Raw genomic sequence first — 16,346 nt, 5'->3', positions numbered from 1 at the left:
GCAGCGTGCTGCCAAAATTACCATTACTCCCACTACTCTAGATTACCATTACTCTGAAAAATAAGGCATACCCCCTTCCGCAGTTGTAATGGTGGTTTTCAACAGCTTCGCTGTGCATTCACTTTCGAATGCATTCATATTTTTTTTTTCAAATGCTAATGAAACGAGGAGCCACACGATATATTTCATTACGGAGCATCGACGCCCAAGGTGGCATGCATGCGTGGGCACTGGCGGCGAGGCTACGCCGCAAAAGATGTCAGCAAAAAAAAAAAAAACAAAAAACCTTAAAATTATTGCAAAATGCTCACGAAAAGGGTACTAAGCTGTGAAACAAGCAGATCACTCTGGGTGGTAAGCTTGCTCAGACAGCAGCGAGCTACTATTAGTGACTTCACAACCTGGAACCTTCGACGAGTCATGTAATAAAAGCCGACGCGCTTGACCCGCCGATCTTAACCCGTCGCACAGGTGACATAATGCTAACGCATTTATATCGATCGCATAAAATTTACCGCTAAATGCCCGCTAAATTTTCTAAACACACCTTGGTTGAGCGTTTGTTTTCTTGCGTTGCTAACTCTTTAATTTCCTTGTATTTCATCTGCGCGTTCTACACTTTCGGGTCGCCTGGCATCTTGTCCTCGTTGATGCGTCGAGGCGTAAAAGCCGACTGCGTAGAAGCCGGGTCGGGAACGGGCAGAAAAAGAAGGGGTAGATATTAGGAGCGATAGCTTCAAGAAGCTTTATCGCCGGCTAACTCACATGTACGCTACTGGAAGGCAGCCTATCTTATGAGGCAAGTTCACCGTTCCCTCTCGTGAAAAGGGTGAAATTATAGTAGCTCTTCTCGAGGGACGGAGACCTCCGGGCGAAGCGAGAGCGATACGATGTCGTAGCAGGCAGGCCGAGACCCTGACACGTCACGACCGCGGTATGTGATGCGATCGTGACTGAACTTTACGAGTCCGTCCGTGAACTGGGGCGACCGAGGAGCAAGCAGCTGAACGACTTGTTCGCGGCGCACTTCGGTGAGAGCTTTCATTTCTTCTCTGTCTAACTCTGGGTTAACCCACCACCGCATCTCTGACCCTCTGGGTATTTGCAGTGAGGGCCGGATTACAAAATCCAAAGGTGGAGATGCGGGATGGGTTCCTGAGGTGAAAACGGTGGGGGGGGGGGGGGGGGGGGGGAGGGGGCACGGCTATTTTCTCGGCTGTCATTATAAATGGGGCCAACTTTTTATAACTCTCAGGCTTCGGTTAAGTGGCTACAGCCTCCTATAATATGATTATCAGTGAGAGCATGGAAGTTACGAAATTAAATAATCGATTTATAAAGGTGCATGATCAGACAAGGAATTAAGAGCAAGCAGCTGGTTGGAGCCTTTAGTTTGGCTTTCTGATTGCCAATACTCTAGTTAGCGTCAAACGACACGAAACAGGCGAGGGCCCGGGCTGGAAACAGAGGATAAATGCTTGTGGCGGGCTTTCTTCTTTCCTTTGTTTGTGTTGTTGTGCCATAAACGCCTGACAAATGGCATAATGTTTTACATTACATGTTCGTTTTAAGGCCTATGTTGTGTAAGTGTTCAGTAGGTGTTTTGCGCTACCTGTTGTCGAAAGATCACAGCTTTATGTGGCACCATATTAGAAGACAGAAATTAGGCGTTCCATGTTGTGAGGCGCTAGACAAGCACATATTGTAAAGTGGCAGGCATTTGATGTTTTCAAGGGGACAGCATAAATGCACTCTGGAGAAGATAGCTCGGACATGTTGTGTTCAGTGGAGCATGCGGTGTGTTCCAGGTTCCAGAGGCTGTATTCTCTGTCGACCATTTTTCGGGTTTAGCTTTTGCGTGACGTAACGACTAGTGCGGCGTCTCATTAGAGCGATAGACGTCCTATCCGCTGCCTGATTAACCCATGAACACGCTCTGAAAGTGTTATCTCCGAACGTGATCGATCGCTAATGTGGCCCCAGGTGGCAGCCACTGTAAGGGCCCACTTTGGCCCGCAACCTTCTCAGTAACTAGTGACGAGGGAAGCGGCAGACAGACGGCGGGAGGCGTGTCCTGCACGAGCGAATATTTGTGGACACAAATTATGGGTCAGTGATCACGACGGCAATTGAATTTAATGACGGCAGACGAAATGAAGGGTTCGAGCATGGCCTTGAAGTAAGCGTACATTTTTTTACTCGTGTACTGGACTCATGTATACTCGACGGCCCTCATCGTTTCTCGGCGCTTGGTGAAAGCAGTGAAGTGTGTGGCGTGTGGCATTCTGTGTATACATGCTGCGCCCTCGATAAAACAGCTGTGCACGTGCGGTCAAGGTTCGCGGATTCGCGAGTGCTCTGCCGACGGCTTAATCAGTATTTCGTCCCTGTGACAGCGTAGCAGAGCCTCGCAAACGATCCTGATTTTAAAGGTGTCATTTGCATGCACCCCCTGCAGGAGTTAAAGTGCGGGGTAAGCGACCGATAACGGAGAGAAGTAATATACAGAAGAAGAAAAAGAAACCTGGCTGCCGCTTTTGCCCTCCATGCCAAGCATCCACCCGGAAATGTATGGTTGCCGCCCTCGCTGCATGCATTAACACTCCTATCTCATCTATGATGCAACACAGCGCGCACATAACCATGCGTGCGCGTACCGCGGTGCTTCCTGAATACACCCCGACGCTCGCTCCGGATTTTTACGCCGGCCTCCCAACCAAAGTATCTTCAATTAATTGTCTATCCCGCACAGGGCGCCAGAGCTCGCCACCTGCTCGTCGGCTGTCTATAAAGAAAAAATGTTTCAGCTGCAATTCTGTTCGTTCACATATACGTGTCCAGCACATTCCGTTCCCTCCGCATTTCTATATCCCTCGGACGCCTCCATGTGTGTACGTTTGCTTTGCTGCTGCTAACTACTTCGATATCACTGGCGAGAGAAAAGCGACATCATTGTCGCTCACCTCACACCTGAAACAAATGCGTCGCGAAAGGCGGAGGTTTGCAGCGACCCGCCAGCATGGCCATGTTGCGCGGTAGAGTCCATGACGATGCCGGCCACATGCGTGAGAACAGGGATCGGCCCGTGTATGCCGCTTGCGCGAGCAGCTGTTTTAACATGTGATTGGCAGCGTAGATTAAAGTGCTACGAGCTGCGTGCGTGCGCCGCGGAGTCTCATTCCGTCCCTGTAACACATACGCTATTGGTATGATATATATGGCGTAAGAAATGCCTACAGTTTTCATTCAAGCGCCAGCGAGTAGTTATTCCCGTTTCGAACTTAGAATTGTGCTCTCTATAGACACGGCCCTGCTCAGTACTTCGGCCTGTTCAACGAGGGAGGTCGAAACTCACCTTTAGGTATAGAGTTGCCGGTTGTATGCCACGGGGATTTCTAGGCAGCCGCAATGAACCGCGAAGACGAATGGGCACAATCAAATACCTTCACAATTGTGTCAATGAGTGGGTCTTCACCCTTCCAGAAGAAACCGAAGACTGATGCACGTTGTTGATGTCCTGACAGATCTCAAAATTCTAAATACTATTTTTTTTCTAATTTATAAATTATATTTCTTTAACCCACGCTATTCTGTGCAAATGTGTTTTTCGCTTTAATCCTAACACATTCTCGAAACTGCCTGCACCTTGGCTACTTCCCCGTTGTAGGTACGCGTCAGTATTTGGAGACAAGGCAAGATGGCGCGAATGCGGTGGAATTGGCCAGTCGAGTTGCTTTAGTGCGAGAGGTAAGAGGTATATGTTTGCACATAAACATTTGATAGAAACGTCGTGCAAAATACGTAAATCGGCGTAATGCGGAATAAACGAACATTTTAGCGAGGCAAGGCGCTTGCTATCAAGAAGAGCGCAGTCGTTGACTGCCGATCAAATATAAATGGAAAGGCCTGTGTGGCGTTCCCACTGCAATTTCGTTGCCTCGCGAGGTCGCTCTAAATGCAAACGCTGTCCGTCTTTTTCTCGAGTGCTCCGTCTCCCGCTCGGGCGTGCTTATAATTCTGCGCGAACACATGTGGTGCGCCCAGGGCACGCGCCGAGGAAGCCGAGGTCGTGCGTGCGCGTGCCCGTGTTCGAGCACTTCCTCAAAACCTTTCCCGAACCGCAGGCGGGTCTGTTCGGTCGACAGCGCGAAGGCGGCGCCGTCGGTGGGCCGTCGGCGAAGATGAAGCCGCCCGAAGACGGCGCGGCGACGACCACGTCCAAGCTGGAGATGCTGCTGTGGGCCTCGTGCGCCCTGTACGTCTTCTACTACGTCCTGGCGCTGGAGCGCCGGCCGCGCCTCGTCGGCCGACTGGGCCGCATGCGGCGCTTCATGCACAGCAGGTTCGGCAACTTCCTCAGCGCCTTCTATCGCACGCCCATCTGGTGCGTCGGCGCCAACTTCCAGTCGCTCGTGAGCTTCCTGTACCAGGTGTGCAATTCCTCTGCGAGTTCCATCCTGTCCGCCTGTCGGTCCTTTTTTGTCTCTGCCACTCGTGCGAAACTATCACTGTGCTGTTCCTTCAAATGAACATATTCGGCCTTGATTCTTCATTCATGTGCCCAGATCTACCGGGTGTCTTCCTTTTTTTTTTTTCTGACTATACAGAATTTTTTAAACACCGCCTGTAGCAGATGGAAATATTCTAGCCCATGAGACGGATTACTCGAATAGGTGAACATTACTGCCATGAGAAGTAGACATACATTATAATCTAATTAACGAAATTCATAAAGCTTTTAACTGGTTAAGTTACGGCACATATTGTGTTTCACGAATTGTAGCCGCGATGAGTCCGTAAGACATCTCCAATGAAAAAGAATAATTGTGAGGTTGTCACCGGTTTATCGATATGCGCCGTCAATCTTGCGGTAAACATGCACTGTTGATCCACTTACTCCTTGGACAAAACGCCGTTGTATAGACATTGAAGCCAAAATTAACCGGAATACCAGCGTATTTTGTCGCAGACTCTGAAAACAAATATCTCGAAATCATGTTTTCATCCTGACAACCTGTTCCAAGTGGATACACCTTCCGAAAGTCATAGGCTGCAATTGATAAATTGCTACGTACGTGCCTCAATGTAATTAGTTCAGAACTTAATGAAATTTCTTTAATTTATCGATTGTGCCTTTCGATTTCTCGCGAATGCCCGCCTCTTCGAGCAATCCGCTTCAAGGACTAGGGTTGTGCTATGTGCCCCAGGCAATTTTTAAAAATTCTGCATAGTCCAAAAAGAAAAAAAAATAGTAATCATCCCGTGTACCGGGACGAAGCGGCGTCTGTGCTTAACTATGCGCTTTCCAGGGCGAAGCAAGAGCCCCTGCTTTCGTCTCTTTTCCTCGACTCGTTTTAGGAAGCTGCGAAGCGGAAGGATTCATTAGGAAAAAAAAAAAAAGGTGAGGCGTGCAGACAGGACACGTTCGTGTCGTCCACTTCTCTTGTGTCCTGTCTGCACGCATCACCTTCTTTTTTGCATAACGAATCCTTACCAACTAGCTCAGCTTTCTGTCGTTCGAAGTGGAAGGAGCCGCGAAACGACGTTATACACCGCAGAGCTGGCTGCCGGAGCTGTCCTACCGGCGCGAGTACCTGCTCCTGTCGGACGGCGGGCGGCTGGCGTTGGACTGGCTCCACGAGGAGGCCGAGGCGGTGCCCGTGCTGCTCGTGCTGCCGGGCCTGTGCGGCGACAGCCAGGCCTACTACCTGCGCTCGTTCATCCCGCTGGTGGAGAAGCTGCGCTGCCCCTGCGTCGTCATGAACGGCCGCGGCCGCGGAGGCCTGCCGCTCATCACGCACCGCATCACCCACATGGCCAGCGTGGGAGACCTGACGGAGGTGCGCGATGTGCATAAGCACAGCCTGGCGAGCATCGGGGAATGTTATACGTGGGCGCTCCTTGAAAGCAGCCGCAGAGGGCACGCAGGTGACCCCATTTTCCTGTTTTCGAAAAGACTCGAAGAACTGTTACATTATCGTCGCTATGTATACCATCACTTTGTTGTCGTCGTAATCACGCTGCCCTTCTTTTTCTGTTCGAACTCTACCATGTAGCTTCACCTGCTTCAAACTTCTCAGTTGTATCGTGTGCCTCGAATTCCGCGTAAGATCAGCAGGCAGCATTGACCTTGCCACCTTCGTGCGTGTCATAGCCAGCGCTCAACAGTGTGGTGCCCGCGGACTACTCTCGTTGGGGCAGCTACACGTCACGTGATGTAAATCGAACCACTGAAAAAAACAAAAGCATGATTTCTTTAATGGGGCGTTGTAGATCACGCCACATATGTTACGTGACGCGCAGGCTCGCAAATTACCGATAGGAGTGGTATTGGGCGCGAGGTACACCAGGGTTGCTGTTTAGTGTTAACCACGTGGAGAGCGCACGACTTCTTAAATTTTTTTCTTCTCTCTCTCTTTTATTCCGTCCCATGCATATACTCGACTATTCTTTTCTTTTTTGCGGAATGCTTTATTTTAAAATACTGATACTGCGCCACTTTTGACATCTGTTCCCAAAATCTGCTTTTGGGAAACTGGTAACTGGAACGCCAATGTATTTCTTACCACGTTTTACCGGTCGCATATCGTACCTCACTCACATATACACCTCACTCGCCGCTACGCGGAGACGTAGCGGAAACACAGCAGCTGAAGCAGCTCCATATTTCGTCGGAAACGTCCACCTCATAAAAGCGGTATCCCGGTCGTGGTGATTACAGACAGGGGAACCTCGTTCTGGGCCCCGAAATCCTAAATGCAGTTTTGAGACTCGGCGAAACCGCTCATCGGAAAACATATATCGTATCTGCCACCTGAATCAGTGTCGCGATGTCACAAACGCAGGAGCCAAGAGCACCGATCGAGAAAATCAGAAAACAGAGCAGTTTTTATTGCTCCTAGCCAAGGACGTCCTCTGTCCTTTATGTTTTCCGCAAATGCCGGTACGCGTCCTTATCGCCGCCTTCAGGTGCACTTCCGATGCGGCACACCATAGACTCCCTTCAAGAGGAAATCGAAGGGACCGTGGATAATTTTCTTTTAAAATCAGAACTTCACATTAGCAGAAGCGATCGACGCACTCAAATATCCACGGCAGAGAACAATAAATGAAGCAGCAACAAAACCAAAAGGGAGATGCAAGAATAGATATTTATTGATATTGAATTATATAAATATTGCGATTCAGCAAGCAAACGTGTGCGTTGTTACAATTACCATTACAAATCCACTTTAAAAAAAATCACCGCCCCTTCCAGTCCGTGAGGAGGAGGAGGAAAAAGAAACTTTAAGGCCAACACTAAGGCCCATTAAAGTAGAGCGCTTGCTCTGCTAAGACCCGTTGTTGATCCGCTACCAGTGCGCGAAGTTGGGCGAACAGCGAAGCTGTGTTAGTTGCACCGAGTGTTACACCATGCAAGTCAAACTTCGCAAGCAGTCTATAATGTAAATCTTTTGTTTCACCATTCTGTCACCACGTTTTCGCTTTTGCGTGCTTCTCCCAGTGTTCTTTCTTTTTTTTTTTTTTTTTCGTGAGGCGAGCCATATTACGACGAGCCCGTTCACGAGCCAACTCTCGCTGACGCTCGCGGTAGGCAGCTTCTTCCTCGGGAGTACGCACTACTCGTGGTCTTCACATAGCTGGGATGGAATGTGCGGAACCACTTATCCAAAGCTCCGTATATTGGGCGCGAGGCCCACCACTGGAGATGCGGGCGCTGCAACCGTTCTGACGATTGGTTAGGTTGGTATGACGATTGACGTGGCTGCCGCACTTCTTGCGCGAGCAAGAAGTGCCGGCACCCACGCGCTCGTAGTATCGCGTTTCAATCGCTGGGCACTGTTCGTTGGCCGCAGACCGTCAGCACAACATTTGTTTCTTTCACGGCAGGGTGGAATCAATCGTCGATAATTTCGATGCTGATCTGCCTCGATCGCCGAATATGCACCGTGTGACAACCATATAAGATTCGCGTATAAGATAGCATTCTCATAGGGGGAAAGGGGTTGGAGTGACCTCTTTCCCCCTCTTAACTCTTTTCTTCTCCCGCTAGGCCACGTGGCCCCTTTTCAGCGAAGTCCTACAACGACGGCACAGGGTCCGCATGAACAACTTCGGTGTAAAATTCTTCAGCGTCCCCATGTACGTTGCTGAGAAAAAAGAAAGAAAGAAGCACAAACGTATCAGGGCGTTCTCGGTCAGCTGCTTAATGTGCGAACAGCCGATTTCTGTTATTCCTGGGCAGTGACCTCACCATAAATTATTATACTGCAGAGGCACCTCTAGGATCTCAATTGATGTGTCTGCTGTTGGCCCTGCAAGTTTCCGCGTCATCGGTGACGCTGCGGCCACAACATCGTTTCCACGTCATCGTCTACAGAAACGCTGTTTGCGTCTCGGGTAGAGAACAGAGTCGCGTCTGCCGATCTGGGCCTATCGCTCAGTCAACTGTATACGCGTCTGTAACGGCTGCTAACTTAACCAAATTTGCGGTTCGTGCTAAACGTCTTTAAACGTCTTCTCTCTCTCTCTCTCTCTCTCTCTCTCTCTCTCTCTCTCTCATTGGGTCTATGGGGCAGCCAAATGCTTACACGTTGTTCGAAACTCGAAGCGTTAATCAAGACTCACATGCACGCGCGCAGGTCGTCGACGAGGTACGCCGACGGTATCCCGGCCGACCCCTCCTGGCGGTGGGCCACTCGCTGGGCGGCCTGCTCATCAGCCTGTACCTGATCAAGTACGGACAGGAGGCGCGCATCGACGCCGCGCTGGCCATCTCGACGCCGTTCCACCTGGCCACCGCCAAGCGGAATCTCGAACAGTGGTGGAACTCAAATTACGGCGTGCTCATGTACATGGCCAGCAACCTGGTAGAACACCTCAAGATTAACGAAGACGTGCTCCGCTTCAGCGTGAGTCACCTTGCTCTGGCCGCCGCTATCTAGAGAGGGCGCTGAAATCCAGATGCACAAGCTCGGGGCAGTGACGCCATTTTCTTTTTCATGCTTTTTTTTCAAGTTTCGCAGGCTTTTTTCGAAAAAATTAATGACTAATGTAGAAGATAATGACATGGAAACAACTTTGTGGACTTCTGCAACTATCCAGATGCGACTAGTGCCTTAAAACAAATATTTATAATTTTGCATAATTAAGCAACTAATTACTTAACCAACCGCAATATAAAAAAAAAGCTCAAGACGACTACGAACGAATTATGCCGTTGGTACCACTCGCGCAAAGTGTACCACGCAGTTTTTAATGTTTCGTTCTAAACTTCTAGTTGCGTGAAACAGACTGTAGGCTAGCCAGCCATAGCCCTGTCGGAGAACACGGCATGCAGAACAGCGAACTGTGGCCTAGTGATTGCTTCACACCGCTGCCACAGCAGCCACCGACGACAAAAGGCCACGAGAATGGGAGGAAAGAACGCAGAAACGAACATCTATAATTAATTTCACTCTGACCACGCAGCGAAATCGGTAACAATATTCGTCGTTGATTCCTATAGCTTTCTGCAGTTAAACCTGTTCATTGCGTTTTATGCGTGAGACCGTCGACCATGTCATAAACGCAGGAGGAGGTGAACGCGGACGACGTTCTATCCTGTTGGACGCTGTCTCAGTTCGACAAGACCTACACGGCTCCGGTATTCGGCTTCAAATCGACGGAGGAGCTCTACGAAAGTTGCAGCCTAAAGGTAAGGTGACTTGCTTGCGCTAGCGAATTTGAATTTTACGTGGAGGACGGAAACAGTCTATAGGAGAGAGCATGTATAGGAAACTATATTCCCTCGACAAGGTAACCTCCTTTCACGCTGCCCCTCCCTCTATGTATATTCGGGGCCCATCGGCGCGCGTCGACATAGAATTTTGGGAAATAGCAAGGCAAATAGATACGCTGTTTTTGGACATTGTTTAAGGCATTATATTTGGCTCGCGGTAGCTCTTAGTGGCGCCCCCATCACTATTGGCCCTCGCCCGCGGAGTTTCCCCTTGACGCCCTCCGCTCTGCTAATCCGCCCTATGGGCGGCCAGATATTACCGCTAGCCTATCACGTGGTTCTGGAAGGAAACCAAAGGCAAAATAAGGACACGTACGCATTGTGCCGATACGCGCGCGTCCGTGTCTGTTTTTGTTCTTGCCAGCTTTCTTCGCGCCGGCTATACCAAGGTATATATGCATGTACCAATTCGATGAGGATAGCTATAGGGGCTTGTTGGTACGCCATAGCCTATTTTGTCGTAGCGCAAGCTCAACAAGGACGACAATAAGTGCTGTGTGTGTCAGATTTGCCTTTCTGTTGTCCTTGTTCAGCTTGCGCTACAACAAAAGATATGCAGTACCAAGTCGGCCAAACTTTCTATACGGCCGCCAGTACGCCTGGCGAGGCTCTCATGGCGCGGCGTACACGCAGGGTAAGCTGTCTCGCGTCCGGCGGCCGCTGGTGTTCCTGCTGGCCGGCGACGACGTGTTCGGCTCGTGGCACACCTTTCCCGAGGACGAGATCATCGCCTCGCCGTGGCTGGCCGCCGTGGTGACACCGAGCGGCGGCCATCTTGGATTCGTCGAAGGCTGGCTCTTTCCGCGGCCGCCCTTTTACGCGGAGCGCTTCGCGGCCGCTTACGTGCGAGAGTTGCTGCGAGTCGTCGAGACTCGCGGTGTCGGCGGGCTCGCCCAGCTAGGCAGTGATATGTAACCGCTCAACCCTGCGCCGTTCGATTATGCAGCGCAACTAAATCTCCGTCCTGCAGCTCGTCGTATCCGGATTTCTGAGCATGGTTTCTCATTCTGTGTCTCTCGTTCTAACTTCCACCTTAGTTTCAGTTTCCAATTTCCATTGTTATGCGGTGAATGAGGAAGAAGTATAACGCACACCTACTAGCGTTAGACTGTTACCGGGAATTGACCGTAACACGAATAATCTAAAGCACGCTGCTCGCTCATGAATCTATCTTGGGAGAGATTACTTCTCGTAACCCTCCCAGATATATCCTTTCACGCTCACTCATCGAAACTGTTCGTCGGCGCATGTCTCTAACTCATATATATATATAATGCAGTTTTCAAAGATCTATGAAAATGAGTACTTGCGCCCGAGATGATTGCGTCTTCCACATGGGACAGCTTTTCACGCGGCGAAGTATAATGGCGCTGGTGTGTTCGTCTCCTACCACGTCTGTGATGCCGTGCGCGCCTGTGCAGGCTTGCGTGTGTGCGCCTCTATGTTATGCGCTCACCTCGCTTGCGTGAAATAAAATTTAGCACGCGCGTTTACGCCGTATAGGCCTTCGCCCTGGATCAAGGCATAACAGAACTGCACCGCGCATCCAGTGGTGCAGCGTGGGTGGCAGCCCGTCCGAATGCCGCGCGTTGGTTGGGCACGTACTATGGCGAAGCTGACGGAAAGTCGCGTCATGCGAATTCTGTGTTGCCGCGTGTGCTGTAATCTGTTTCTTAACTTAGTCGAAAAACAAACACCGGGAGGCGTGCTGTCGGCACGGCGCTTGGCTAAAGTGCCAGTTAATTCTGGAGCTTGGTAAGCAAGCAGACTTAACCTGAAATATACTGCACGTATGTTGCAATTTATCTCCATGTGCCTGTTTTAACTTGTACGTTCAATGCGGCCCCATGAGTATCGGTTGTACATGAAGTCGCACCTCGTTATAACGAAAAAGTACGCAAACCAGGGTTCTCGCGGTAAAGCTGAATACCCTCGCCGCCTATGTAACTCGAAATCGCGTGCGGACTGCATGCAGTTCAAACTTGGCATCGTGAGATTTCCAGTGCAGCCGCCGGTTTCAGTTACTGCATCTCCATTACGAAGAAAATTAGACTATTCGGCGAGTCTCTGGTCTGTATGCTTTTGCTTATGGGTACGTATAATACATGGAGTCCACGCTGCAGATGCAGATGTACATGCAGATGTATAACTTCCTCTGCTTTCTGTCCATCGTGGTGCAATGTGCTTTCACCCCTTGCGCTGTTTCACAAAATGCACTTGCACAATTCCTTTCTGCGCGCAAACCTCATTCCACCTCCAACCTAAACGTCTCACCCTGCAGTGATCACCCTCACAAAGTTGGAATTTTGCGGTGTTGCACTAGGGAGCCTGTATGTCCCCTTGTACTGAATCATTTCCAGTAGAAGAGAACCACCTGCTCGCCGTGATTATTGCGTCTGAAGACGGTGCACTATCTCGCACGGCTGTTGCTGACATCGCCACAGGCTTCGCATGCTTAACACGCCTTTTGCCGCGCGCTTTAAAGAAAAAGCTTTCATTGCCTCTTCTCGGAGGTATGGCGCTCGTTGTCGTTTCCTCGCCGCATATATTTATGAATATGCGTATATATGTATACGTATATGAATGTGTGTGCCGTGTGCAAATTTCGGAGAGTAAGTGCTTAGTACCTGGTCGGAAAGAGAGCAACGGTAGGACGAACGACAACAGTTACTCCCCATGTACTTCGCTGTTTTCGTCCGTATCACGGAGCGATCCCGCGAAAACGGTATTGTTTATAAATCGTGAATAGTTTGAATTTCGTGCACTGTCTGTTGAACTAGATGCAAAGCAGCACCTTTCCTCCTCGTGAGAAAATTGCGTGAAACTTAAAAGCTGGAATGCGAAGAGACATGCCCTTCGTGCGCACACCATAGGTGAGCGATACACATTAAACGCGCAAGTCATTGATAGACGGCTATAGATTGTCTTGGTAAATAGTACGTGAGTTCCTTCCGTTCCAAGGAGGTTGCGAACATAACTGGAGGGATGTGTAGCTCAAACGGCACACGTATAAGCGACATAGAAATTGGCCTTCTCTGTCGTCTTGGGTGCTCCGTTTGAGCTCGCTATATACACGTATACATCGCGTGGTGTCTCAGTTTAAATCACCCTATAGAACACTCTCGCTGATTTATTTTCGCAGTCGCTTATGGTTGCAAGAACACTCAACGTTTGACCCTCACTGCATAGCGTGCACAAAATGCCGAGTTGCTTTTATATTGCCACACTTGCGTTCCGATGCTTAACCTTCTGTCAATATCCGGTCTTGTCATGCGACCACCGTGGTGAATGTTGACCACGGCACAAAGCAACCCCTCGAGTTCAACCAAGTTTTAACAGGGAGTGTTTCCGAATGTAATTTAAAGAAAAATGATTTTACTCCAGGAGGTACACACATTTTTCGGATGCGCTTAAGTACATCCTGATAAGGTCGGCTTAAATAAGGTGCACGATACAAAGGATCTGGGAAAATAGAGTCCACCAGTGCCGCAGAAATTGATTTTCGACTAGCAATGAACACGTACTCCAGGCTGAATCTAACTTTTAAGAAAAGAAATCTGTCAACCTCCTTGAGAAAGCCCCAATGAGCCTGTGGGACATCTTTGGCATTTGATGACACTACTATATTAGGAACATAATGAACTAAACTTAGGAGTTGCAACATTTCACGCAAAAACGGATGGTCACTTTTTCGAAAGAAAAACAGGCGAGAAACAATACGCCTGACTAAGAGGTTGACTAATCCTAGACCACCACGTTCGACTCTGCCGAAACCATAGATCACTGTTTCATAGACTGTAGGGATGCTGTACTTTTTGGGGACGTTCTCCAACGGGCGCTTAAAAAGTACATTGACATCACTCCATATTCAATTAGGTTTCTACCGTTTAAGATTACGGGTGGTCCTCCCTATGACATGTTCATAGCACTTGGTTTATACAGCCTATGGAGATGTAGACTGTGGGATCGCCATGCCAAAAGCCCGGAATCTACAAAATCCTTCTTTCGCGAAAGTACTGCTTATATGTAAGAAATGTGTACGCTGCGCGGGAACCTCCGCCAAACTGGATGTACTTGTTGGATGCATGTGTGTGTTAGCCTCAGTTTTAAGTGTGAAGTTGTGTCCACTTTGTAATATACCTTCAGTTTTGTTTTCCATATAATAAAGAAAAACAAAACGACCACCGTGGTGGAGTGGTTAGAGTACCTGACTCGAGAGCGAGAGGACTTGAGTTCGAGCCCTACTTTCGGGCACTTCTTTCTTTCGGCTCAGTAATTTTTTTATTTGGGTATAAATGACTAATTTCATTAATTCCACCTTTGCGGAGCATCGGAAAGAATTACCGTTAATCCCTCGAGGAGCATCGGAAAATGGCAACTGTTTGTCCTAAAGGGAGTTAGCACATGGGGAGTAACAGCTTCATCCCATGTCAATTAGTCCCCAAAAGGACTAATGGTTGTGGCAAATCAGTTAGTCCCCAAAAGGACTAACATCCCTAGTCCTATTCTTTTTCTTAGAGTGTATAGGCATCTTGGGCCACTGGGCATGCATGTGGTCAGACAGACAACTTGCTGCTGGTCCAGTGGACAACTTAGATCACCGAATACGTGGCACTGGGTACGCGCCCATTCTTAACCAATTCCCCGAATAGAAGTGACATTCTTTTATCACCGCCCGATTCATGGCCGATCCTCCAGAGTGGATTGCGCCATTTCACTTGGGAACAAGGATGTGCAACTGTTACACAAGCGATATGGAGTCTTAAATCTATTGTAATATGTGTCGTACTTGCATGCGCATGTACCTAGATCTCGTCAACGTTCTTCATTCGCCAAGCACGTGTTCGTGTTCGTCCTCGTGACGCAGACGCAGGCGACGAGGCACTCGTGTCATCTGCCACTGCTGCTACCTCGCCAAACACGAAACAAGCTTCGCGCGTCATTTAGATTCCAACATTGCATTGGACCTTCTCATGTTTTACCCACTTTCATATGTAATACCATTGGTCTTGGGGGCAGAATAAGATAAATAAATGATCGTTACAAGTTACGACCATGCGCTTCCTTGTTCTCGGCGATCATTCGGGTTATCAGCATTTCTAGAACGTGCTGGCGAAGCGCTGCTAGCCTCTGATTCAATGCACCTCCCATTATTGGACGCCATGCGTAAAGAAATGCAATTGACATTATTAGAGAGAGAAAACGGTGGAAAGGCAGGGACGTCAGCCAGACAAGCGCCCAATTTGCTAACCTACACTGCGGGGCAAGAGAAAAGAAGGAGGGAAGTGGGAGAGAGCAAACACTGTGTGCACGCTTCACTGTGCGCAGCGAAGCATCGTGGCACCGAATTCAAATTCAAGCGGCTGCTGTATATGTCGTGCCCCGCAATTATACTTTAAGTTGCCGTCATCCAAACAGCGCATTCTTAAGATACTTCAACTCTTCCCCAGATGATCCTCTTGGTTTTCTCCCGCAAACTCGGGCAATGGGTCGTCCATGGTCTAATTGACAGAGCATAGGGCTGCTGTACTGAGGGAATCGTGTTTGAAACTAACCATTTGACCGACTTAGGTCACTGGGTATCTGTCGCTCTTCAATGAACCTCTTCGATGCCATCTTGGGCAACTGGGTATGTAACGCTCTTCAATGATGAAAAATAAACCCCTTAAGGAAGTAAGCAGGAATAGACAGAAAGACAGGGAGGTTAGCCACTTCTCATACCGGCTGGCTACCGTGTGCTGGAGAAAGGCGGTAAGGGGAATTGAAAAGGAATAAAAGACAATAGAAAAGAGATGTTACAAAAAAAAAGAAAGAAGAGCGATAAGGAAAGGGGAAAAGGAAAGAAGAATACCGCACTGCTTAAAAACTGTCTCTAAGACCAGTTCTCCTCAAGATGTGCAAAAACCCTTTAGAATTTCTCCGGTGCTGGGCGTAATAAAACCCGCTCAATATTAGGATACGCTCCATGCGCGTACTTCGCGGCGGTGCCGCTAGATGGTGCAGCGTGTCAGATGGATGTAGAGCTGCTGTATAGGCTCCCTGTGCCTATGCAGTAACTCTAAATGGATACGCAAGATAGGAGCCCGGCTGCATACACGCCTCGTACATGACGCGTCGACAGTGATCGTCAGATGGGTTCTGCCTGCATTTTGTTGTCTATAAGCGTACGTTTGCGAACGGCAAATGGCGTGGTAGGAAATAAGAGGCTTACAACGCTCGGCTGGCACGGTCACGAAGCACCTACTTGAGCGCGCACGACGATGGCGAAAAAGGGATCAGCGTCGACAGCTGCATTAGAGCAAGCTGTCACCGCGCTGACGAAGACGCGGCTCTAAACAATTTGTTATTGAGCCTCGGTGGTGAGCAGCGGACATTTTTTTTTTTTGCATAGTGGTTACTAAGTGCACACCCTCGACTTTCTTGGCGGCCATGAGGGCGGTGTTGCTTCTACGCCTATTACCAGTGCACTGCGCCTAGGCCTTGCATTCGCCGAGGTGCAGCGGTGCGTCCTGCACCCCCGCACTCGATTGAACAGGGTGCAAGGCAAGGTGCCGCCGCGGTACAG

At 49.3% G+C, this 16,346-nt stretch overlaps 1 protein-coding gene across 1 annotated transcript; it reads left to right on the top strand.

The window, feature by feature from the left end:
- The first annotated feature begins 783 nt into the window (after positions 1-783).
- LOC142572140 (phospholipase ABHD3-like) lies at positions 784-14,831 on the top strand. The gene is made up of 6 exons (XM_075681032.1): positions 784-1,031; positions 4,125-4,430; positions 5,559-5,840; positions 8,643-8,912; positions 9,575-9,697; positions 10,415-14,831. Exons 2-6 carry the CDS (start codon positions 4,182-4,184, stop codon positions 10,694-10,696), a joined length of 1,206 nt encoding a protein of 401 aa, XP_075537147.1. The 5' UTR covers positions 784-1,031; positions 4,125-4,181; the 3' UTR covers positions 10,697-14,831.
- Positions 14,832-16,346: the final 1,515 nt, after the last annotated feature.

The sequence above is a fragment of the Dermacentor variabilis genome, chromosome 2, assembly GCF_050947875.1.
Source record: "Dermacentor variabilis isolate Ectoservices chromosome 2, ASM5094787v1, whole genome shotgun sequence".
Taxonomy (NCBI): domain Eukaryota; kingdom Metazoa; phylum Arthropoda; class Arachnida; order Ixodida; family Ixodidae; genus Dermacentor; species Dermacentor variabilis.
The sequence above is the reverse complement of the archived record's forward strand: the minus strand, read 5'-3'. Positions and strand labels throughout refer to the sequence as shown.